This window comes from Equus quagga, chromosome 9 (genome assembly GCF_021613505.1).
Source record: "Equus quagga isolate Etosha38 chromosome 9, UCLA_HA_Equagga_1.0, whole genome shotgun sequence".
In the NCBI taxonomy this organism is placed as follows: domain Eukaryota; kingdom Metazoa; phylum Chordata; class Mammalia; order Perissodactyla; family Equidae; genus Equus; species Equus quagga.
Window position 1 is genome coordinate 74,235,214 of NC_060275.1, and position 27,074 is coordinate 74,262,287.

Here is a 27,074-nt window from a genome sequence, read left to right on the forward strand (position 1 = left end):
GTCACCTTTGGATATGCTATCTGAGTTTTATGAATATTGTTTATTTCTGCCTATAACCTTATTATAAAGGACTATATCATCACAAGTGTAAGCCATCTACAGGAAACACCTGCTCCTTTATATCTCCTCACTGCTCCAATTGCTTCTGTAGTTCCAAGAAGTGAGATCACTGAGCAAATCTTATGAGAATCTTGAGTTTCTTGATAAAATGTGCTGTCAGGTAAAGGATTTAAAAGTGTAAGTGCTATAAATAGGAAATGGGAAAGGTGAACCAATGAAGGCAAGAAAGTTTAAGAAGGAGTCAGTCAGTGCCCTCAATCTATTTCAAAACCTGAGATTACCATTTCATTAAATGGTAATTTATGTAATTCTAAACCTAGACTTACAGTAATTCTAAACATAGAACCATCAACAATTTACAAAAATGACAGAATACGATGGAAATGAATGGGGGGAGGAAAATTTCCCATCTTGACCATCTGCTGATATAGGAAAACTGTTAGAGAAATTGTAATATTTTAAGACCTGAATTAACACTATTTCTGGGAAGGGTAACACTGTTCTATGGCTGTTTAACCTAAATTTGCTGGAGTACTTGAAATGATCTCATGCATGATTTAAAATACATTGCATATTTATTTTAGTAGGCAGACTTGACACAAAACAAAGGAACCACTCCACAGCAGTGTCTGCACTACTGAATTATCTGTGGAAGTCATACAGAAAACTCTCAAAAAAGAACAGCAGTGTGATTAACAAAGATATAACACTATGACAAGTATTTAGAAAATAACACAACTCAAGCATTTCAAAACATCTGTTCCACTCTTACCTTTCATCATCAAAGTTTACTTAAGTCTTAGAGAACTAAGCCTATCAACATTTGGTTCACATAAAAATAGAGTAACTACAATGAGAATATCTATATTATCCTCTGGATCTAAGACGATAAATGAGCTGTATCAATCTCTGAGAATTACACTTGTTTTTTGTTCAAGGAATAAATTTACAATGAAATGAGAATAGCAGAGTTTTAGAATCAATTACAAAGTAACTAGTCAACACCGGTTACCAAAGGTCAGATCTTTCCTCAACACAGGTCACCCAAATCTCCAGTAGATAGCTCATGTTGACTACTGACTTGTGGATTTAAGAAATTTGCTACCACTAGCATCTAATTCAATGAAAAGTTATTGAGAATCCATTTTGTACTAGTCTAAGTAGTGCAGGGATTCAAAGATGAAATAAATCATGGTCCTTATACGCAAAATGCATTAAGGGGTGGGAGGGTAAGGTAACATGAAAATTAGTGGTGTAATAAAATTTTTTATACTAAATGGTAAAAACATAGGATGCATTTTTGAAAAGAACACAATTTTGTTTACCAAAGACAGAACTATTTGTAACATGCATCTATAGCTGTTGAATTAAAAAAAATCCATGGGGATTTTTGGTGCACTGAGCCCCAAATGTGGTAGCTTGTCAGGTATGATAAAAGCTAAGGACTAATGGAGAGACTTCATGGTTAACAATTCTGGAATTTGTGGAAATGTACAAAGGAAACAATGAAGAGAGCCTATAGTGTAACAATCAGTCATATTACATAATGTTCATTTTCTTAAAGAAAAGCAAATGAACATCTATAAAACTCATACGTGAAATATGCTAAGGAATTGTGAGTCAAAGACCTATACAGACAACTTTAGTTCAAAAGAAAGAGAAGAAACAGTTATCAGTAAACAAAGTCTTCTACCCATGAAATGTGGATATAACTATGAAAACAGGCATAATATTTCTGGAATTTAGGGTGTACAAAATTCAGTTTCAAATGGTATCTAAAGATTCATGGTCCACTGTTATTTACGCAGTCACAGTGGATGAATAAGCAAATTCATGGTAGAATATGGTTGTACAACAATCTTTTCTATAACACAAATCTGACCATGTCACTCTGATGACAACTTTTTGATGGCTCCCTATTTCTACCAAATAAAATTTAATTCCTAGCTTTCTATGGCTGCTGTAACTACCACAAGTTTATGATGTTACAGTTCTGCAGAAGTCCAGAGCAGTCTCACTGGGCTACATCAAGGTATTCCGCAGTGCCACCTTCCTTTCTGAAGGTTCTAGGGGAGAATCTGTTTTCTTGCCTTTTCCGGCTTCTATAGGCCCTCTTCCTCCATCTTCAAAGCAACAGCAGGTTGAGTCCTTCTGACAGTGCATCATTCTGATCCTCTCTTCTGCTTTCCTCTTCCACTAAAGAAGGACTCTGTGATTACAAGTGACCCACTTGGAGAACCTCCCTTATGATCAGCTGATTAGCAACCTTAATGCCACTGTGGCCTGTAACCAAATGTATTCACAGGAAACAATATATTCATAGGATCCAGGGATTAGGAGATGAAAGGGATTGTTCTGCCTACCACACTCACCATATGGCATACTAGGTCCTCTATAGCTCCGCTGCTACTGTGTCACATAGTAGGCACTTAAATGTTTCTTGACTGACACTCCTGAAACTACCCACTGTTCAGAGAAATAAAACAACTACATATCCTGAGTATTGCAGGATGTCTAGCAGCATCCTCGGCTCCTACCCACTAAATGCCAGTAGCACTTCTTAGCCTTGTGACAGTAAAAAATGTTCTCAGACAATGCTGTAGGTCCCCTGGAGGGCAAAATAATACTCAGTTGACAACTGCTATTGAACAAGGATCTACTGTTTGTATGTGAAAGTAAATGTAACTCTAATTAAGTCACACAATGACATAAAGTCATTTTGACTAGGGTTAAGAAACTCACCAGTTTCTTCACCACAGTTTCTTCCAGCTTGGTAAGAAAGTGGTGGGGAAGAAATGAATTCTGGTTTAAGTTGAAAGAAAATTATAAAATAAATAATACCTGGATAGTTTCTATAACAAAAGCTTTCCTTTTTCTTATTTTTTTTTATTGAGGTAACATTGATTTACAACATAATATAAATTTCAGCTGTACATCTTATTTCAACTTCTGTATAGACTTACATTGTGCTCCCCACCAAAAGTCTAGTTGCCATCCATCAGGGTACAAAAGGGCCCCTTTACCTCTTTCACCCTCCCTGCTCTCCCCTTCCCCTCTGGTATCACTAATCTATTCTCTGTGTCTAAGTGTTTGCTTGTTGTTGTTATATTCCACAGATGAGTGAATTCATATGGTATTTGGCTTTATCCAACTGACTTATTTTGCTTAGAATAGTATGTCCATTCTCAAGGTCCATCTATGTTATTGTAAATGGCAAGATTTCATCCTTTTTTATGGCTGAGTAGTATTCCACTGTGTATACAGACCACATCTTCTTTATCCATTCATCCATTGATGGGCACTTAGCTTGTTTCCAAGTCTTGGCTATTGTGAATAATGTTGTAATGAACTTAAGGGTGCATGCACCTTTTTGAATTAGTGTTTTTGTGTTCTTTAGATAAATAACCAGAAGAATAGAATAGCTGGGTCATATGGTAGTCCTATTTCTAATTTTTTGAGGAATCTCCATAATGTTTTCCATAGAGGCTACACCAGTTTACATTCCCATCAGCAGTGTATAAGGGTTCCCTTTTCTCCATATCCTCTCCAACACTTGTTATTTCTTGTCTTTTTAATAATTGGGCATGAGGTGATATCTCATTGTGGTTTTGATTTGCATTTCCCTAATAATCAGCGAAGTTGAACATCTTTTCTCATGTGCCTGTTGGCCATCTGTATATCTTCTTTGGAAAAATATCTGTTGAGATCCTCTGCCCATTTTTTAATCGGGTTGTTTGTTTTTTTCTTGTTGAGTTATATGAGTTCTTGAAATATTATGGATATTGACCTCTTACTGGATATGTGATTTGCAAATATCTTTTCCCAATTGATAAGCTTTTTGTTTTGCTCATGGTTTCTTTTGCCATGTAGAAGCTTTTAGTTTGATATGGTCCCATCTGTTTGTTTTTTCTTTTGTTTCCTTTGCCTGAGGAGACACAATATTCAAAAATATAACGGTAAGACCCATGTCAAAGAGCACATGGGTTTATATCTGGGCTCTCAATTCTGTTTCATTGATCTGTGTGTCTGCTTTTCCACCAGCACCATGCCATTTTGATTACTTCAGCTTTGTAGTATACTTTGAAATGAGGGAGTGTGATGCTTCCAATTTTGTTCTTTTTTCTCGAGATTCCTATGGCTATTTGGAGTCTTTTCTTATTCCATATAATTTTAGGATTTTTTGCTCTATTTCTGTGGAAAACATCATTGAGACTTTCATAGGGATTGTACTGAATCTGTAGATTGCTTTAGGTAGTACATTTTAACTATGTTGATTTTTCCAATTCATGAGTACAAAATATCTTTCCATCTCTTTGCATCTTTGATTTCTTTCAACAATGTTTTATAGTTTTCAGCATATAGATCTTTCGCTTCCTTGGTTAAATTTATTCCTAAGTATTTCATTCTTTTTGTCACAATTACAAATGGGATTGTATTCTTGATTTGTCTTACTGCTATTATATTGTTAGTGTATAGAAACACAAATAATTTTTGTATGTTGATTTTGTACTGTGCAACTTTACTGTATTCATTTACTATTTCTAATAGTTTTTGGATGGATTCTTTAGGGTTTTCTATACATAAAATCATGTCATTTGCAGTTAGTGACAGTTTTATTTCTTCCTTTCCAATTTGGATGTTTCATTTCTTTTGTCTTCCCTAAATGCTCTAAGACTTTCAGTATTATATTGAATATTATATTGAATAAGAGGGGTGAAAGTGGGCATCCTTGTCTTGTTCCTGTTCTTAGAAGGATAACCTTCAGTTTTTCACCATTGAGTATGATTTTAGCTGTGGGTTTGTCATATATGCCTTTTATTATGTTGAGGTACTTTCATTCTATACCCATTTTATTTGAAGTTTTTTTATCATAAATGGATGCTGAATCTTGTTGAATGCTTTCTCTGCATCTATTGAGATGATCATGTGGTTTTTATTCATTTTGTTAATGTGGTATATCATGTTGATTGATTTGCAGATGCTGAACCATCCTTGCATCCCTGGAATAAATCCCACTTGATCATGGTGTATGATTGTTTTAATGTATTGTTGTATTCAGTTTGCTAATATTTTGTTGAGGATTTCTGCATCTATGTTCATCCGTGATAGTGGCCTGTAATCTTCTTTTTTTATGTTGTCCTTTTCTGGTATCAGGGCAACGTAGTTAGGAACTGTCCCCTCCTCTTCAATTTTTTGGAAGAGTATGAGAAGGACAGGTATTAAATCTTCTTTGAATGTTTGGTAGAATTCACTTGGGAAGCTGTCTGGTCCTGGACTTTTGTCTTTTGGGAGGTTTTTGATCACTGTCTCAATCTCTTTACTAGTGATCAGTCTATTCAGATTCTCTATTTCTTCCTGGTTCAGTTTAGGAAAGTTGTATGGCTATAAAAATTTATTTATTTCTTCTAGGTTATCCAGTTTGTTGGTGTGTAGTTTTTCATAGTATTCTCTTATAATCCTTTGTATTTCTGTGCTATCCATTGTAATTTCTAGTCTTTCATTTCTGATTTTATTTATGTGAGTCTTCCCTTTTTCCTTAGTGAGTCTAGTTAACAGTTTGTCAATTTTGTTTGTCAATTCAAAAATGAGCTCTTAGTTTCACTGATCTTTTCTTTTGACTTTTTGATCTCTATTTCATTTACTTCCACTCTGATTTTTATTATTTCCTTTCTTCTACTGATTTTGGGCTTTATTTATTCTTCTTTTCCTAGTCCCTGTGGGTGTAATGTTAGATTGCTTATTTGAGATCTTTCTTGTTTCTTGAGATAGGTCTGTATTGCTATAAACTTCCCTCCTAGTACTGCCTTTGCTGTATCCCACCAATTTGGCTATGTTGTATTTTCATTTCCATTTGTCTACAGGTATTTTTTTTTAATTTATTCACTGACCCAGTAGTTGTTCAGTAGCATTATGTTTAATCTTCACATATGTGTGACTTTTCCAGTTTTCTTCTGGCTGATTTCCAGTTTCATACTGCTGTGTTTGGAAAAGATGCTTGATATTATTTCAATCTTCCTAAACTTATTGAGACTTGTTTTGTGGCCTAATATTTGATCTATACAGGAGAATGTTCCCCGTGCATTCAAAAACAATGTGTATTCTGCAGTTTTTGGATGGAATGTTCTGTATATATTTATTAAGTCCATCTGGTCTAATGTGTCATTTAAGGCTCATATTTCCTTATTGGTCTGGATGATCTATGCATTGATATAAGTAGAGTGTTAAAGTCTCCTACTCTTATTGGGTTACAGTCAATCTCTCCTTTTATGTTTGTTAATATTTGCTTTATGTATTTAGGTTCTCCTAGATTGGATGCACAGATATTTACAAGTGTAATAGTCTTGTGTTGGATTTTTCCTTTTATAGTTATGTAATGTCCTTTGTCTCTTATTACAGTTTTTGTTTTAAAAGTCTACTTTGTCTGATATAAGTAATGCTACACCAGCTTCCTTGATTCCATTTGTGTAGAATATGTTTTTCTATCCTTTCACTTTCAGTTTGTGAGTGTTTTTAGGTCTGAAGCATATCTCTTGTATGCAGCATATATATACGTCTTGTTTTTTATTTAATCCATTCAGCCACCCAACATCTTGACTGGAGCATTTAATCAATTTACATTTGAAGTAACTATTGATAAGTATCTACTTATTGCTATTTTGTTACTTCTTTTCTGGGTGCTTTCATAGTTATTCTCTGTTCCTTTCTTCTTTTCTTGCTCTCTTCCCCTGTGATTTGATGATTTTCTTTAGTGCATGTTTGGGCTCTTTTCTCTTTATTGTTTGTGTATTTATTATAGGTTTTTGGTTTGTGGTTACCATAAGGTTCATATATAATAACCTATGTAAATAGCAATCTATATTAAGTTGATGATCTCTTAAGTTCAACCTCACACTAAAAGTCCTACACCTTTTTTTTTTTGGTTAGGAAGACTGCCCCTGAGCTAACATCTGTGCCAATCCTCCTTTATTTTGCATGTGGGATGCCTCCGTGGCATGGCTTGATGAGCAGTGTGCAGGTCCAAGTCTGTGCTGGGGATCCGAACCCATGAATCCTGGGCCACCAAAGTGGAGCATGCGAACTTAACCAATATGCCACCGGGCCAGCCCCAAAAGTCCTACACTTCTATTCTCCCCAACCATTTTATTTTGACATCATATTTTACCTCTTTTAATTTTGTGTGTCCCTTAACCTCTCATCATAGACATAGATGCTTTCGGTACTTTTGTCTTTTGACCTTTATACTGGTTTTAGAGGTGGTTAATCCACTATCTTTACTATATATTTGCCTTTACCAGTGATATTTTTTCTTTGATAATTTTCTTATTCCTATTTCTGGTCTTTTCTTTTCCACTTAAAATCTCTTTAACTTTTCTTGTAAGGCCAGTTTAGTGGTGATGAACTCCTTTAGTTTTTTCTTGTCTGGAAAACTCTTTATTTCTCCCTCCATTCTGAATGATAATGTTGCTGGGCAGAGTTCTTGGCTGCAGGTTTTTTCCTGTCAGCACTTTAAATATATCATGCCACTCCATTCTCGTCTGTAAGGTTTCTGCTGAAGTCAGCTGATAATCTTAATGGAGGTTCCTTTGTATGTAACTTGTTGGTTTTCTCTTGCAGTTTTTAGGATTCTCTCTTTAATTCTTGACACTTTAATTGTAAGGTGTCTTGGTGTGGGCCTCTTTGGGTTCATCTTCTTTGGTACTCTCTCTCTTTCCTGTACCTGGACGTCTGTTTCCTTCCCCAGGTTAGGGAAATTTCCAGCTATTATTTCTTTAAATAAGTTCTCTGCTCATTGTGTTTCTCTTTTCCTTCTGAGACACCTACAATGCAGATGTCAGTATGCTTGATGTTTTCCCAGAGGTCCCTTAGATTATCCACATTCTTTTTAATTCTGTTTTCTTCTTTCTGTTCAGTTTGAGCGATTTCCTCTACTGTGTTGTTCAGATCGCTGATCCATCTTCTGTGTCATCTACTCTGCTGTTGATTCCCTCTAGTGAATTTTTCAGTTCCATTATTGTATTCTTCAGTTCTGATTAGTTCTTTTTTATATTTTCTAATTCTTTGTTGAAGTTCTCACTGTGTTCATCTATTCTTCCCAGTTCAGTTAGCATCCTCTTCACCATTAGTTTGTACTCTTTATCAGAGAGATTGTTTTGTTTCATTTACTCCTTTTTCTGAGGATTTGTCTTGTTCTTTTATTTGGAACATACTCCTCTGTGCTTATTTCTATGTATTAGGTAGATCAGATACATCTCCCAATCTTGGAAATGTGTCTTTATGTAGGAGATGTCTTATGGAGCCCAGCAACGTGCTCCCTTCTCATCACCCATGTCAAATGCTCCAGAGCTAACTCCTTTGTGGGCTGCATGTGCTCTTCTGTTGTGGCAGGACTGCTATTGCTGTGGGCATGCATGTAGGGTAGGCTGACTCCCAGGCTGGCTGGTTGTGAGGCCTGACCACATAAAGCTGCCACAGGCACGTTATTGGGTGGGGCAAGCCCCCAGGATGGCTGCCTGTAAGGTCTGGCAGTCCATGAGTCAGGGCACACTAGATGCTAGGCCTGGGGGCAGACAACTGCTACAGGCTCTTGGTGTGGCTGGGTGCATGCTTGGCTGCCTCAGGGGTGCTGGTGGGTGGGGCAGACTTCTGGTGAGGCTGGCTGCCTGGCGCATGACTGTTGTTAGCTAGCTCTTAGCCCACACAGGCCTCCTGAGCACAGAGCCGGCTGTGTGGCCAGGGGCACACAACCATTTCAGGCACAGTGGTAGGCAGAGCAGATCCTGTCTGGCTCTTTGTGAGACCCAGGGACAAGTTGGCTGTGGGCTTGTGGGTCAGCAAGGCCAGTCCCTGGTGTGCTGATTGTCTCAGGTACTCTAGTGGGAGGGGCAGGCACCTGTGCTAACAGGCTGGGAGGGGATTCCAAATGGTGCCTGCTGGTGTGTGTGTCAGCACAGCTGACCTAGGTCACGATCACAGCTGCCACCAGTGTCTCAGTCCTTGGGGGGATGAGGGGGCAGCAGTTCAGCTGCCTCCTGCCTCTCTGGGATATTCTCTGAGTTTGGTAAGTGAGTCCCTTTCACCAATGAACTATGTGCTTTTCTAACTGGTGTTTTTGTGCTGGTGTCTGAGTCAAGTGAGTCTCTGTGTTTGCGCCCTTTAAGAGCAGGTTCTCCTTTCCCTGAAGTTCTATAGTTTTCCTGGGTGTATTCCCTATTGGTTTTCAAACCTAGGTGGTTTTGGGATTTTGCCTCTCTTACATTGAATCTAAGGGCTGGGGTACCTAATGTGGGGCTCGAATCCCCTGCTCCTCCAAGAAAAGCTCCACAGCTGTGAGATCTCTCCCAACTGTGAAGCACCATGGCTAGGGTGTGGTTTTTCCTCAGTAGGACTATATCTCTGCCTCCTCCACCATTCTTTGTGTTGTCCCTTCTTATGGAGGTTTTTTTCATCCAGTTTCCAGATCTCTCTCAGAGGAAACTGTTCCACAGGTAGTTATAGGTTTGTTGTGTCCATGGGAGGAGGCAAGCTCAGGATCCTCCTATGCTGTCATCTTCCAAACTCCAAAAAGCTTTCCTCTTCTATAACTTTTGTTTGAAGGTACTTTATTTCAAAGGGACAGTTCCAGAAAAATCAGATGACTTATTAACATGAACTTCACATACACTATCACATGTGAGATACAAAATAAGTATAAAATTGTGCAATGTTGTTTTAATGTCTGTCATAGATCATTTCACCTGGCTAGGAAATGAATTAAAGTGGCTAGGATATAATGAAATCCAAATCATTCAATTTGTAAATTAACAAATGCCATTTCAGCAGAAGTAATATTTTATTTGTGAACATATCACTATATACAGGAGAATTAAACTATTTTTTAATGGTTTTAAGTTAATGTAAATGGACACCTTCTTTCCCATATTTTCTTCATTTGACTGAGTCATGGAGTACACCTTAGTATTTGATATAAGCTATGTCTTTATTTATACCATAGAGTTAGGCTGAGACGATAAAGAAGCAATTGCTTTCAATGTACTGCTTGAAAAAACAAGCTGGAGTATTAGCTTGATCTAAGAAATATCCTAAAAGGAAAATAAACCTGAAGTTCTTAGCATTAAAATAGCCAAAGTCTTATACCTCTGACTTTTAAACAGAACTGCTTTTGCTGTTTTCCAATAAGCATAACTCTTTCCCATTTTACACTGAGATTTTTAATAATTTTTAATAAGCTTCAGTCTATCTTAAAAATTATATAACGCTGAATTTTCAAGTAAAATATCCTCAGAAATAACATTAATGAGTATTAAAATACACTGTTAGGCTATAGTAATTAAAATAGGCAGGTCAAGACTACAGTCTGAAGTTCTGAAATAAATCTGTGCAAATCTGACAATGTAGTCTCTGATAAAGGTAGCATTTTAAAATAGTAGAAAAAGACAGGCTATTGATTGGTTTTGTGACAGAGGCTAGCTATACTAAAAAAGAAAAACTTGACACTACTTCATTCCTTTATCAAAAAATTTCCAGTTGAATTAGTTTAAATGAAGTAAACCCATACAAACATGAGAAATTACATTGTTAAGAGTGGGGTAGCCATAAAAACAGATGCAACAAAAGAAAACTGAGAAAACAAAGTCAAAAAGTAACTGATGATCAAAATTACTGATGATTAAAGAGATGAAAACAACTACCACTGGAAACGCAATACACAATAATGATCTCTCAAAGAGCAGTGCACATCTGAATTGATCACTTCCTCAGAAGATAACAGCTCATCTTTCAGAAGGGAGTCTGATGACGTGGGGAGAAAATAAAAGGCCCCACTGACAGCTGTGAGGGGGTATCTGGGAGTTGAAGAACAGACCACAATTTGCAAAACTGTACCAAGACTCACAAAACAGAAAAACTATTCTAAACCATGACATGTAAGACAAGCAATCTAAATCCATACTCTTTTAACACAGCTCATTTAGATCCCTGTGTTCCAAGACAAGACACCTGACGAACTGATCCAATGGTAACTGTGTGGACTTGCATGTTAAAGATAAGACCACTGACTGTCCCAACAACTTGACTGGTTTACAAATTCTGACCAATCCCTGATAAGACCATTCTATGACTAAATCTAGCTCCAATGAGTAAATCTAGCTCCATAAATCCTATAAAACTCTTACTTGATTCACCAATATGACACATCGCATGGTTCCCCTATGCATGCATTCTTTCTTGCAGCAACAAGCTAACAAACTTAACTGTGTTTCTGGTTTAAAAAAAAAAACAAACATTGAAGGAAACACAGATGAAGGATTAAGGACTGATTTCTTTATCTATAAAGAGCTTGTTCAGGTTATTGATTGCTGCCTAACAAACTACTCCAAACTATGTGGCATAAAATAACAACTATTTTTTAATGTTAATGGATTCTGTGGATCCGGAAATCATAAGGGCAGAGTGAGGATGGATCATCTCTGCTCCATGATCTGTGGGGGTTCAGTTGAGAAGACCTGAAGGCCGGAGGTGATTCAAGCCATCTTGGGGCTGGAATCATGTGAAGAGTCTCTCATTCATGTGTCTGGCAGTTTATGCTGGCTGTTATCTGGGACCCCAGCTGGGAAGAATAAAACCTACATTCTATTTGTGGATCCTTGGGCTTCATTACAGCATGGTGGCTGGATTAGAAAAACAAGTGCCCTTAGAGAAGATGGAAGCTGTATCTTATGATCTAGACTTGGAAGTCATAAAGCCTCAGCAAGCCTGACCAACTTGAAAGAGAGGAAATATTGACCTAACCTCTGAATGGGAAAGAGTATCAAAGCCACATTCTAAGAAAAGCATGTGGAATGGGAGATATTATTATGACAATTCTTGGTAAATACACTCTGTCACAGAACTCTTATTTAAAAGCAAAAAACAAGAAACCAAATAAAATTTTTAATAGGAAAATGGGGGAAAAAAGATGTGAACAAGCCATTCCTCAAAAAAGGAATATAAATTAGCTATAAACAACTGAAAAATGCTCAGCCTCGCTTATAATTAGAGAGAGTATAAGTTATTGCTTTCTGATTATCATATCGCCCAGGGTATGGGATAACTCACATACCACCACTGGGCATATACATTTAAACTGTTAGTTGTTTTCCTTGAAGTGACAGGCTTGCTTTCAAGAAAATGTATGCCCAACACCCAAACCTGCATAACCATCTTTAGGTCAGTCATTCTTCCATGTTCAAATGGTGTTGCATGAAAAAGGCAGCTAATTCAGCTCACAACTCAATCACAAAAGTACTTTCCCTCAAGACAACAATTGTTACAGAGAAGATCCTCATTTTGACACAAAAAATATTTAAAAGATGTGTACTCAAGAGTAGTGATTCAATAAAATTAATAATTTGTACTACTTCATCAGGACATTCTTAAATGAAATTGGCTTTAAAAAGCAAAACACTGCAAGTGTAAGGTAGTGAAGTATATGATGAATACCAGTGTAGTTTGCTGCCACTGCCCTTATTGATGCTAAGGTGCCAGCAGGTATACCCACGATTGGGTACTGAACATTGTTTTTGCACCACCAGTGCCAATGTTCACACAATGAAAAGGGAAACAATACCTTAGTATTATTATTTCATAATAGTAATACATTCAAGACTATTATTATTTCATAATATGAGTTTCAGGAACCCCCAGTTGTCTCTGGACTACACTTTAAGAGCTGCTGCTCAAGAGATGCAAGGGATGGAGATCCATTCAATGGAATGTCATCATATGCAGCTATTAAAAGAAATCATGCAAATCTGAATTTATGTACATGCTCATGTATTTACTACATTTAGGAAAAATCAAGCAGCAAAATACAATGTATAGTATTTCTAATTTGTGAACTACATATAGATGTTTATATACTTAAATAACATATTTGGGAAGACAAATATAATGTTAGGAAAGGCTACTTTGGGGAAAGGGTATTCCACATTATACAATAATTCTGTACTTTTTAAATTAATATAGGTTACTTTTATAATTAAAAAAAATCTCTTCAACATAGGAACTTCCTCAAGTAGAACAATTCTTTAAAAAGGCTCCTTAATTTCCCCTCCCTTAAAAGATAGGCTCCTTACAAAAATGCAGTTAGCATTCCTGATTGAGAACAAGAAAGCAGCAGAAGGGAAAAGCAAGAATGAAAGTAGGAAAAACTGCTTTCTAATGTTCACTGGAAGGTTGCCTAAGTTACTGAAAATAATTCTCCCCAACTAGACCATATTCTTCATTTATAAACATGAACACTTTGTTTACAATGAATCAATACCACAATGCCAAAGTTTCCAAGTGAACAGTGGCAAAGTTACTGAACTCTTCCTGATTGAGGGTTTTAGTAACAATCCAAGTGAAAAATGAAGAAATAATGAGGCTGCCTGCTTGGTAATACTCAACAACAATACTGATCTCAGCAGGCAATTAATCTGAAATTTCAACTAAAAACAAAAACTCAGAAGCCATCACTTTATTCAGTTTCAAGGGCATTTTCAATAGAATTTTCTTTTCCAGCATCTTTTGGTTACTATTACGTAGCCTACTGAGAAGGATCTTAACCTCTGGTTCTCACACTATTTCTTGATCAACATTTTAGGTCTATCACAGGAAGAAATGCTATCTCAGGAGGATGCCTGGTTATCAATTTGTCTTTATTACACTCAGTTGGGTTATTTCAGTTCATTATTTCCTACCCTCTTGGATTGTTTTAACATCACTTGCAACTCTGCAGTTGGTAAGAACTGAATTTCTACAATATGGGGTAAATTTAACATTAATTTTGAGGGTCTCACTTGTAAGGAAAGGTATGTTCAATCTACAACTTTGAAATATTTATTATTTTTTATACAGCCAACCTTAGGTAAAGTTACGTGTCCTAGGATAGCCTTCTATATGTTTCAGCCTCACCTGGAAATGAAGATAAGGATGTACTAACAGCAGTGTAACAGTCAGTCAAACTTAGAGAAGAAGGTAGAATCTGAGCAAAGCAGAGAGTAAAACAAATAAACTGCCCATTTTAAGAAATTGGTTTTGTAACAAGCTAATGATACTGAATATTTTTAAAGAATATGTATTATTGATCAACACACACCAGAAGATAGGCAGACATACAAACTAGCAGAGGAAATACTGATTATAGAGATCAATGTTTTGCACATGGTGAGCATTCCAAATTGTATGTGGGATGAATACTAAAGAAAACCTGTTCATTTTGAAGATGCTCCTCTCTTGCCATTGTGCGGAGGTCAAGACAAGCAGTTGTGTAACTGCAGGAGGCAGGATTATCTGCTACTGGACAAAGAGCACAGAGAACTGCTTTCAAGAGAACGGAGGGGTGTAAGGATGTGCACACATTTTTAATAAACTGGGCCTTAAAAAAATCAGATTTGGCTGAAGATATGCTAAATGACAACCAACCAATATAAGAGACAGCAACTAAGTGATATGGATAAAAATTACTTTAATAGTACAATTGCTTTCTTTGTAAAATAAGAAGCAATAATTTGTAATCACCATTTTTCGAACTGTTATTTTATATTAAAGCTTAAGAATTAAGTTTTGAAGAGCAGAGGAGGAAAGGACCAAAGGAGAAGAGGATCTAGGAAGAGAGGAGCAGAGACAAACTATTTATTTGTAGCGACTTTATTAGAAATCAATAAAAACATTCATAATGAACAATTTGGATCTACCTCATTTTCTTGTTAACAAAACAGCTTCTGAATAGGCTGGCTTTTCCCTATAATCTATCTATTAAATGTAAAGATCATTATGTATCAAAGCCTGAGGGAAAAAACTGAAATCATCTCAGCAATTTGAAGGGGGAAGAAAAGAATCAGAGAGCAAGCCATAAACTAACAAACCTAAGTACTTCTGTGTTAATGACTATGAAGTCATTACTCAAGCCTATACTTTTGTAGTTTCATTCAAGCAGAATAATAAATATCCAACAATATTATAAGTAAGATAAATCTGATGATTAGTATAACAAGTTTTCAGGAGTCATCTATGATACTATAATGGATTATGACAATCCTCTGTAAATATTTCACATTGTTGCTGAGTAAAGAAAAACCAGAAGACAGGATATCTTCCATTATCATCAAAATAAGATTTAAAAACTTCACAAATTAAGTAAGGATTACATAAAACAATTTTTATTTTCAATAGTAAAAATTTATGCCAAAAGATTATTTTAGTAATGTGAAAATAAGAGAAAGATTTTTTTCTTTCAACAGTTTAAAGATGCTGCTCTGCTGTCTGCCTGCCTGCACTGTTTCTGATGACAAGTTTGCTATCATCCTTATCTCTTTTCCTCTCTATATAATGGGTCTTTTTCTTCCGTTTTTAAGATTTTTTTCTTAAACACTGGATTTAAGTAGCAATTTGATTATGATGTGCCTTGGTGTAGTCTTTTTGGTTCCTGTGCTTGGGGTTCTCTGAGTTTCTTGGATCTGTGAGTTCACAGCTTTCACTAAATTTGGAAAAATTCTGGCCACTATTTCTTCAAATATTTCTTTTCTTCTCCCTACTCTCATTTGGAGACTTCAACTACTTGTATATTAGGCTGCTTGAAGGTCTCCTATGGCTCTTTCCTGCACCCACCCCACCCCAATCTTTTTTTCTGTTTCATTTTGGATAGTTTCTAATGCTATGTCTTCAAGTTCACTAATCTTTTCTTCTTCCTACATTACTTACCTGCCTTCAATACCTAATCTACGTTAATCCCACCAGATATTGCAGTGTTTAATCCTTAGAAATTTGATTTAAGTCTTTTAAAAATATCTTCCATGTCTCTACTTAACATGCTCAATGTTTCCTCAAGCTTCCTAACATAGAGAAGACGGTAATAAAAACTGTTTTAATGATCTCTTCTACCAAGTCTACCATATGTATCTTTTCTTGGGTGATTTCAATTGATTGATTCTTCCCCCTCAGAAGGGATCGTATTTTCCTGCATCTTCTCATGTCTGTAGTTTTTTATTGGATGCCAGGCATTGTAAATTTTTCCCTGTTGGGTGTTGGAAATTTATGTATTTCTATAGTCTTGAGCTTTGTTCTAGGATGTGGTTACTTTGCTTGGAAACAGTTTGATCCTCTTAGATTTTCCTTTTAAGCTTTGTTTGGCAGAGTCAGAGCAATAGCTAACCTAGGGTGAATTTTGCTCTGAAACAGACACAATGCACTCTGAGTCCTCTACCTAACACTGTGAATTCTGAGGTTACCATTCTAACAACAGGGACTACTCCTGGTTCTCTGTCAGCTCTGAATGTTGTTTCCCTAACAATCCTTCCTTGAGGGTCTTTCTCTGGCCTTGGGTGACTTCTTCACTGTATGTGCTGATCAGTTCTCAGCTGAGGATGCACAGGGCCCCTCCAAAGATCTCTAGAGTTCTATGTGAGCAGCTCCCTCTTCTCCAGTAACTCAAGCCAGTTTGGCATCTTCAGACTTCCAGCTTCATCTCCTCGAATCAGAGAGCCCACTGGGCTCCCTGGGCCACTCCCTGGACCCTCCACAGGCAGTAAGCTGTGGCAATCAGAGGGCTCATTGTGTGTGTCTGCTGTTTCTCAGGGATCCCTATCTTTTGTCCTCTGATCTCCAGTAGCTTAAAAAATGTATTTTGTCTGGTTTTCCAGTTATTTCAGGTGGAAAGATAATTTCAATCCCTGCATCTCCATCTTTGTCGTAAACAACTGTAAGAAATTTAGTCTCAAAACACAAAGGAAATTACGTCTCTTGTCTAACATATACCTGATGTGGGAAAAGGCTTCTCTCCTTAATTTCCCCTCCATACTCCATCTTTAACTCTCTATCATCTCTATACATCCAGTGCCCATCTAGCATTGTACCTGACACACAGCTCAGCAAATGCTTGCTGAATGGACAGTTTAGTTTATTAGTTCAAGAAACTAGATAAAATGTGAATTAAACTCAGAGTCATTCTTCTGCTTTTAGGCCAGAGAGGTAAGAGGAAAGAAATCTTTAGTAACAGAATCTTTGGAAAGGGTGGCATGCGAAAAACAAGTAGTCTTGCTATGGAAACCATCAGTGACATACAAGAATAATTCTCAAGTGAGTTGAAACAAAAGACAACAAGAATGAATCCAAGCTTCTCTTACTAGCCCTCTGTTTCCCTGGGCCCCTGGCCCAATTTTACTATTTCTGCTTGCAGCCTACATTTCATTTGGCTAGTGGAACTAAACCACTGTCTGTGTATAATCCATTGGCCAGATTTTAAAAAGATTTGGTTCTAAGTCTTTCAACGTTCATTCGCTACTCAAGATACATGAGGCTGACAGGCCAAGCAAAGCCAAGTGAAGGAAAAGTAGGATGAGGAGACAACACAGTGTGAAAACCAAAGACATATACCCAAACCTTATGGGAGAAAGTGCTGGAGCAGTTGAGAGCTTGAGTTAATCTTTCGTGAATCCCCCAAAACATCTCATAAAAGGTATATTTACCCTGTCTCCCAAAACGTACATCCACCTCTATACCTGCAGAAAATCTCAAGGTGTTTATAAACCTCCCCAGAAGTCAATCCACAGACCGAATTTCAGGTAAGAATTTCTGCCTAAATAAATGCACCACTGATCCTAATATCTACCCCCTCCTAGACCTTCTGAGTGAATGGTCCTGACACTAGCATCCTTGGACGACTCCAAACCCAAGTGTACTCCTGACATTTTCCCAAGTCTTCATTTATACTTTGTTACTAAGTAGAACCTTGTTTTTAAGCATTGATACTTGTATATAGTGGAACAGTTTTTTTGAGAATATGCATGATGTAAATATACACAATGTCTTAAAAATTTTGTTTCTATGTATCACATCATTTTTATCGGACTTGTACTAATTGCTTATACCAATTAATAAAAATATTGCCATTCAGTCAAAATATTGCTTTGCTTACAGATTATAAAGTAAGTTTTTACAAGAAAAATGACCTATAGGTTGCACTGTCAAGGAACAAAAAGCTTGAAAATAGAAGATTAAAATCCACAATAACAACTTCACCAAATAATCAGGTTAACATTAACAGTTTCCTGGAGTGTTTCCTTGGTTTTATATAAAGACTGTTAATATAACTGACCGGGAGGAGCAGGATAGATCCTGCTAGGACTGATCAGCTATGAAGTGAATTAAGAAAATTACACCTGTGTGTGCTAGTTTACTTTTGCATTGGTACTAACAAGCTTCAAGATGAGGCAAAAGGTAGTGGGTTATGGATCTTGATTTGTTTTGACAATGGAAGGAGGAGAGAATTCTGTAGTCTTAAGGGAGAGGGAAACAGGTCCAGCAACACAACACTCACTAATTTGAATACACCTATCCAAGGACCCGAAGAAAATAGGGGTATCTTCTAGAGTGAATCGCCAATTGAATGGTAAAACAAAGAAAAAAAGTTCAGTTGTCTGCTTGTATATACTACTGGCTAACAGATTTTTTAAGGTGCTTCAAAAATTATAAATTAAAAACAATGCCCATATTTAAAGAAACACTGAAATGCAATTCAAGAAATTTTTATTCAACATGGTTTTACTGAGCCCTACTTGCATATCACTGTCTGATGCTCTATTCAGCTATATATTCAAAGACAAATGAGACATGGTTCCTAATCTCAAAGAGATCACAGTAGATATGAGTTGCTAGGTTACATAAAACAGAAGATGGCTCAGGCAGTTAAAACATACAGAGAAGATGCTACATAAGTCCAGGAGAGGTAGAGGGTATTTCTGTAACTGGGTATTGGTCCAGGGGCGGTGGGGGGAAGATCAGTGAGAGGAGAGGGTGCCTCATGAGAAAAACGGCAAATGAGTAAGCTGAGTGGAGAGAAAGAGGATAAAGAGGCTACTACAGACAGAAGGACTAGTTTCAGCTCCATAACAGAGGCAGGAAACATACGATATGTGTGGAGACAACTCATCTGGTTTAGGAGATAGAGTTGGGGGAAAGGAAGACAAGGATGAAAAGACTGGTTGGAATCAGACTGCAGAGGTCTGTAAAAGATGGTCAAGGAGTTTAATTCTTATTGCAGTTGTTCTCAACTCTGCCTGGACAGCAAAATAATACGTGGAGCTTTTAAGAAATACGTATGCCTGATTCCCATGCTAAGAAATTTAGTAGGTCCAAAGTAGGGAGGCAAAGGCTATGGTTTATCCAAAGGCAAAAATAACAAAGAAACAAGCAAATCTAGGTAATAAGATGGGAAAGTGATTGTGAAAATAAGGACATATTATGGGGCTCCAGATAAAGGTACAAAATAGATTTACCAGGAGAAAAGGAATCGTTAGTAAGGAAAAAGTGATTGTGATGAGAGAGAAATGTCAGCGCTCAGGATTTTGGACAAGGTCAAGATGTAGCTATGAGAGGAGAGGTGAAATATTTAATGGAACTGGGCAAAGTGAGAAAAAGCAAAAAGAAAGCTCTCTAAACTCATCACCAGTGTGACATTGCACGCAAGTCGAATACTAAAGAGTATTTTCAATAATTCTATAATTTATCTTGATTATGTGAGAGGGCGAAGATTCTCAAAAGGCAGTTCAGAAACCACCAATGAGATGATGGATTAATCTCATATTACTATTTGTAAAATAAAAATGCCTTTTGCGAATGAATTTCAAGACTACTGATATTTAATTAAGAAAATCACACTACCTTATTAGTGACAACAAAATTCAATTCTTTCTAATAATTCAGTTAAATTTTTCTAGAGGCAAATGGGAGCAGGCAAAAGAATCATCCTACTGGTTTTCGGCAATCAAAATTATTCAGGGGGAGTTCACAACTTCCTACTGCAAACCACTACCACAGGGTGCCCTGCTGACATTATATTTGGACTAAAAATCTACAAAACAACATTATGGAATATTTTCAACTGATAATAGGGTTATTTTCCCTCTGACAGTGTATCCTAAATTCTGCTAAGTAAAGTCTGAGGAAAGCTGCTGGATTTAAAAGTTAGGCAAATAAGATTTTCAGGGAGAGCTGATGAGAGAAGGAGATGGGGAAGGGGGAGAAGATGGAGGAAAATGGAGGTGGTCCATCTGCTCTCAGAAAGGGAAGATGTTAGCTACCTGTAGGCTCAGATTTTCAGACAATTCTGTCCTCACAATGCAGCACTTTCATCCCTCCCTGATCCAGTGCTATATTCAGCAACAGCAGCAGAGGAGACAATACTCACTTTAAGGCAAAATGCAAGGCATGCTCAGAATTTCTTATATTTGCTGTGAGACAAAGGATCTGGCTATGAATTTACCAAATAAAATACACCCCAACCTAACATACAACCAACTTGCATAGACATGCTACTGCGAAAGCAGAAGACTGTCATGCCAAGTTTGCTGGTGCCACAGCCCACGCATAACCGGTTGCATTCAAAAGCTAGCTCAGTTAGTCTGCACTGTCTGCCCTATACAAAGTGCAAGTTAAAATTTAAAACCCTGAAAGCCCTATAAATATTTGAGCCTATCAAAAGCTAAAGACTTTATTATAAACCAGTGAAAGTTCACCTGCAGAGCTCACCTGCCAAACCGCCACTTAAAAGTCAAGCACAACATGTTAAAATTGTATTTTCAGTAGTCTGTAATATGCCATAAGTATTTTCAATTCTCATCTACCTCTTGAAACAGACAATGGAAAAACAATAGTTTATATTCTTGTACTAGATATAACATAGTTCTAAATTTTTCTTCTAGACTACATTGACATATATTCCCACTTGTGCATAGAGAAGACGAAAAATAGATCAAATTCATTGCAACTATAAGTGATCTTGGTAACTGTTAAAACAGTTCCCCAAATCCTATTTCTAGTGAAAAAGAAAAAAAATCAAATAGAAGGCTTACAAAGAGGTATAACACTTGAAAAAGAGAAGTTATTGTCAATGAATTAAGAGGGGCAAACTCCAGCTATACTCTAATGATTTATTAAAATGTAGTACAAATATTTCTAGGAACAATATATGTAAACCTTCCAAGTTTCATGAATATGCTACAAACTTAGAAAACTATGGCAGTGTTTATTAATCTAAATCTTGATAGACTTAACAGCACTTGATATTGCTATATACAAATACATAATTTTTTTAGACTGTAAGCTCCATTCCATTGGGGCTTTATCTGTTTTGGTCACTGCCATATCCTCAATGTCAAGAACAGTGTTTGGTGTATAGTGAGCACTCAGTAAGTACATAAAATAACTAAAACAATATTTAAATATAATAAACAAATTATCATTAACGTTCTCCCTGATATTGATGGTCTTTGTCATTGAAGGTCATTTGAGGATCTGTCATTTATCATTCAAGGTCATTTCGCTAGCTCTCAGTTATAGTTTGTTCAATAACTGCAAACTAAATTTAATTATTAAAGTAAAGCAAACCTAAAAATTAACAAACTATTTGTTTGCTAGCCATGCCTATCACAAAGACACAACAAACTATACTTACTCCACAGCTCTAATTCTATTCCATTGACTTGTGGTAGCTGAGCTGTGTTATAAGGAGGTGAATTTCCCCCAAACATGTAGCTCACAATATGTTCTGCAGTTTGAGAGATTCCTCAAAATATTTTAGAAAAGCTACAAAAATTTTAAAAATTAAAATTGTAGAGTACCCTAGGCTAGGAGTCAAGAAAGCTCAGCTCTAATCTTGATCTGTACCTAAATCTTTAATTCTAAGCAAGAGGTAACTTCTCTGACTTGGTTTCCTCATCTGTATCTGGCCCTAAAACTGGTATGAGGGTAAATAAGACAAGATCTTAAAAATGCTTTGGAAAAATAGACACATACATAAGGCATTACTATTATTATTTCGAAGCATATAAATGACATTTAGATAGACCATTATTTGTGCTACTGCTTCTACCAGCACAAACAAATGAAAAGTTAGTGCATTTTTATTAATGTTTAAACTTATTTATATTGCCACTATCAATTAAGGCATCTAGTAAGTATATATAAAACTAGATTATTATTTATAGAAGCAAATTATCAAAATATTTCTAGGTCTTAAACTGAGAAATATTTAACAGAAAGGAATGATCAGAAATACCTCATTAGCACACCTTTACTTACTATACCAAATGTTTCCTTAATGCTTTCTTAGCAGGTACCATAAAGTTGCCAGAAAGCACTAATATGCTCAAAAACTTAAATTTGGAAAGTACAACTTATAAATGCCTAGTAAGTCACACGTCACAACAAAAGAAATTCAAGCAACTTAAAATGTTACTGTATTAGCTTAATTCTTTATAGAACAGGTCATGAAATTATCGTTCTACTACTGGAGTATTCTGGACAGAAGGAACTTAGAAATGAAATGAAATGTCTGAGTTGCACTCAATCTTCTAAGTATTAGTTTCTCCAAAATGGATACTACAAGAAAGAGAGGAGCTGGATAAAATGGATAGAGAGAAGCCGGATTAAAAAGAACAAGATCAAAAGTCTGGACAGCTTAATAGCTTTCCTGAACAGAAATTTCATCCTTACAGAAGATGAAATATAGAGAGTTCTCACAAACCTATGGAAAATTATTTGGCACATTTGATACAATATTAATCATTCATTTTTCTGAATTACAATCACCAGTGCCATCGTCTACCAAAGTAGCTACTGAAATGCAGACACTACATTTTAAGGACCACTTTAAGACAACAATGACAGTAAGTAAATCAAACTGCCATTTATGGAAAACTGAACAGCTATACTTTTTCTGCCTAGTAAATAAACAATTTCATTTTAAAATGAAAATAATCTTTGATACTATATTGGTTTTTCTTTTAAATAATAATTCATAAACATCTACCAGCAAACACTTCTCTTTGAAATAACAACCAAGACAGACTTATAGTTCTCAAAAAATTTCTAATTTAGACATCACAGTATAAGAATGATGATATAATTACTGAAAGAAAATACATAATTTATACTTGTAACCCTGAAGATACAGTGAAACTAATTTTGTTTGTTTAAAGTTACTGAAAAATTAGCACTGTACTCATAATTAGATTTATTCAATGATAAGATACACAATCCTAGCTTTAATCATAAATGCTGTGGCATCATCAGCATAAGACCAACACTTAAGCCTAAGGCACTGGAAATCTCAGTAGAAACAACAAATAATCCACATCAAATGATTACTGTGATGACTAACTTCAACTGAAAAATCATGGTTGTTCTATAAATCAAGACTACCTATAATAAGAACAATAACGTCAAAATAACCAGCACTCAAACAAAATTTAGGATCACAAAATTGAATCAAGGAACTTTAAAACTATGTTCTTACAGTGCTCTTTGAGATAACATTTCACTTATCTTCAAAATAAAGTTAGAATTAAAACTACCACCACCTGATGTTACTGAGGATTCTATCTAGAACAAAAAACAGATTTGGGTAGATTAATTTGCTAAGGGTAAATCTACCAGATTAACCGATGTTTAAAAAGTGTGCACAAAACCTGATGATTCAGTGAAAGCAGAATACCTATTATTCATTTACAAGTTCAGAATCTTATGAAGAAACACCTTATCACATTTTTCTGATACACCAATGATATATTCAATGATTTTAAAGAGTGGAGGTGAGAGTTGGGGAAAGAAACTGTTAGGTCATAGCAAAGAGGCTAGTATCACTCTGAGTGAAGAATTCACACTTTCCATGTATCTAGAATTCCACTTAGCTGTCTCATTTCAGGGAAGAAATACTTCCAAAGGTATACTCGGAATTGAACACTTCACTAGAACACTACATATTGGGGAAGGAAATGAATAGTATTAAGAGCTAAAAAGACCAAATAATTTTTCAGCTCACAGGCCCTGGGACTCCACTAATTCAATTCCTCTCCTCATTTCTTAGATGAGAAAACAGCTCCCAGGAGACAAGGAGACTTGCTCAAGGTGACAATTAACAGCACAAACAGGACCAGTACTCCAGTCTTAACAAATTCTTGGATATTGTCCTCTATACTAGCTGCTAGGGAGATGATATCTAGCATAAAAGCAAAGTAAAACAGATTAAACTCAAATACAGTTTAAAAAACGCTGTCAGAGCAGTGTAGTATTAGCTCGACCCGAGGATGAAGACTTTAGGGTTAATGTGATTCATTCAAGGAGTGAATATCACGAGCAGACTAAAACCATACTGATAACTAACAAAGAGTAATTATTAGGTGTGCAGCATAATTCCATGATCACTTCATACGTTATTTTACTTTTGAGGTAGATATTGTTCTCATTTTGCAAGGGAAGAAAGAAGGCACAATGAAGTTAATAACTGGTTGAGGCCAGGAGACTTGAAGAGATTCCAAGAGAAAAGGGAGAAAAGTTTATTTACGTACCTATCTTATATTCATATATCAAAGAAAGGATTGAGAAATTCAAGATTATAAACAATTTTAAAGGCAAGATATTTTAGACATTTCCTATTTTTTGTTCCTTTTTCTTATCATATTCCTGTAGTGAGAGTTAATGGTTTACAAAACAATTTAGCAGTTAAAGCCATTTTTATAAAGGCCTATATCTCAGAAAAAGTTCATTGTAAAGATCCATGAAATAACAGAGAATGAAGCAATTTCAGTAAATCTCCTCACAAAAGAAGAATTAGCATTACAACTTGCATAAGGTTTGAGGGTCACATGTTTTCTATATGTAAGAGTAAACCCCTCTGCTCTGCTAAGACAAGAAATTATTTCAGATCAAGGGTTAAACTCAACTTCCTGTGCAATTTATCTGTTTTTAGAAGTATACTCCAAATTTCAAAACTCAGTTAACTACATTAATTCTGCAACAAAGGATGGATGGATGAATAGATGGATCAATGGATGAATGGACCAACAGATATTTTCAAACCTACAGGATATGATGATGCTATATGGTTCTTCCAAATTTTCAGAAGCTCCATTTGTAACTTACTATCTTTTTCCTCTTATCCTGTTCTGTGGGTGGTTCTTCATCTTCTGTGACTTTTGGTTCTTCAAGATGAGACATCAACATACAGCTACAGTTAAAAAAAAAATGTTTTAAATAAATAAAAAATGTCTATAACATACAGCTACAGTTAAAAAAAATGTTTTAAATAAATAAAAAACGTCTGTAACATACTAAAAATCAACCCTCAAAATCAATCAGAACATTAATACAAAATACAAGGAACAGACTAAATAAATTAGATTTATAATTTAAAACATTTTTTAGTTATGAAAAAAATCTCATTTTAAAAAGCACCAACCAAAGTATTTTAAACTATTTTCCTTGAGCATTTAAGGTACGAAATTATGAAAATTTATTTATAGGCAACTTTTGAACCATGTATCACTTGACAAAGCAAGGTGCACCCTTTACAGCTTTCTAAAAAAACGGTATTTACAAACACTTAAAATTAATACTTCCTCTTTTACCACTTATCTTCCTATGTCTGTAGATTATACATGTTTCATAACAGTAGCAACAATTTAAACAACAGCATCATTAAAACACTATTAATTATGTAACAATCTACTTTGCGCTCCACGTGACATTACTACGCTACGAGGAACCTGTCCCTGAAAGCACTTGTACCTGCAGCACAGTTATATATCATTTTATTTTGATTATCTGCACACTGCTCTTAGCCATTAGCAGAAATAATGGAAACGCAGATTCCTATTCAGTCAACGCTGGTTCCAGAGAGACAAGAAATGAATACTGTCTGGTGAATCAAGCTGATGGAACAAACCTCCCTGTTTCCTAATTTAGAACAGATTTCAGTAATTTATCAGAGTCAGAGGTTCCTAACCAATAAACTGTGACAAAGAAAGCTTGGTTTCTTGTGTGTTTTGTAGCAAGTACAGGTGAAAGATAATCCCTGACTCAGCTGTGTAAATAACTTTTAAATAAGGGCTAAGGGCCGATGCTCACACCAAAAGCTTGCTCAAGCTCACTCTTGCAGGACATATGAGTGTCCTTTCCCCTCTATTCTCTCCCGTTAAAACAACAACTTTTGGAACAACTCCCTCTGACCCAGTCAGTGCACAGTGGTGGGATCAAACAGTAAGAACCTTAAACTGGAAATCAGAAGCCCTGAAAAACAGCAAGAGCTCAATCCCTAACTCACTGCATGGCCTTGACCTCTTGGAGTTGCAATGCTTTTGTCCATCACAATATAAAATGATACGGCACAACTAGTTGGCCAAGGGACTCCGGAACAAAGTCAGAAAATTCTAGCACTATTATCTTAACCCAAAAGCTATTTAATAAAGTGAAACGCCTAGAAAATGTCTAGACTCCGGTTTGTATTTCAGAACTGAATAATAAGGTGGGGTTCCTTTACATCAGCTGTTTTATGCTGGCTGCAGACCTCAATTTTAACTGCCATGAATCTGGATATCCATGGAGCAAGACTTTATTTTGCATCTAATTATTTCATTGCACTAAAATCTGTTAACTTTCTTGTATAGTAAAAACTCTCTCTCCCTTCCTTAAGTTGAAAGATTTATCATATAAATATACACATACACATATATTTTTTTTTCCAGAAATTACCCAGAGGGCAGAATATTTTTGCTTTGCAATTCTGCAAACTGTATTCATTTGGGTCTCCGGAAGGTGGAAAGTGAAAAAAAAAAAAAAAATTGGCCTGAAAAGTCCAAAGCTGAAATTCTTTCCTGCAGGAAAACCTCCAATTAAAAGTTAAATCTTATTTTGCTGACAAACATTCAAGATAGAGAATCATGGTTTTCATAAAAGGCATGGTGAGAATTACCAGATTTCTAACAAGCTAAAATGTGTGGGTTGTGAATGTAATAATAGTAATAATAATAAAATAACAATTTAAATTAGGGGCAATTAGCATGTGAACAGAGGCAGCCACCTGTCATCCTACACTCTCCCTCACTGACTAGATCCAGGCTCTCTAGCCTGCTGCGTCAGAATCTTTCTCAACAAGAAACTCCAACCAGACAAACACAACCAACAGTGTCATCATGCAGCAGGAAACCTTTTAAGCCATTTCT

General features: G+C 36.0%; 1 protein-coding gene across 1 annotated transcript in view; it reads right to left on the reverse strand.

Moving 5' to 3' along the window:
• IPO11 (importin 11) overlaps positions 1–27,074 on the reverse strand; it is a 225,219-nt gene that overhangs the window by 13,058 nt on the left and 185,087 nt on the right. Inside the window, exon 29 of the mRNA XM_046671978.1 lies at positions 24,997–25,081. Coding sequence (XP_046527934.1) covers positions 24,997–25,081 — 85 coding nt within the window. The remainder of the gene's footprint in view (positions 1–24,996; positions 25,082–27,074) is intronic.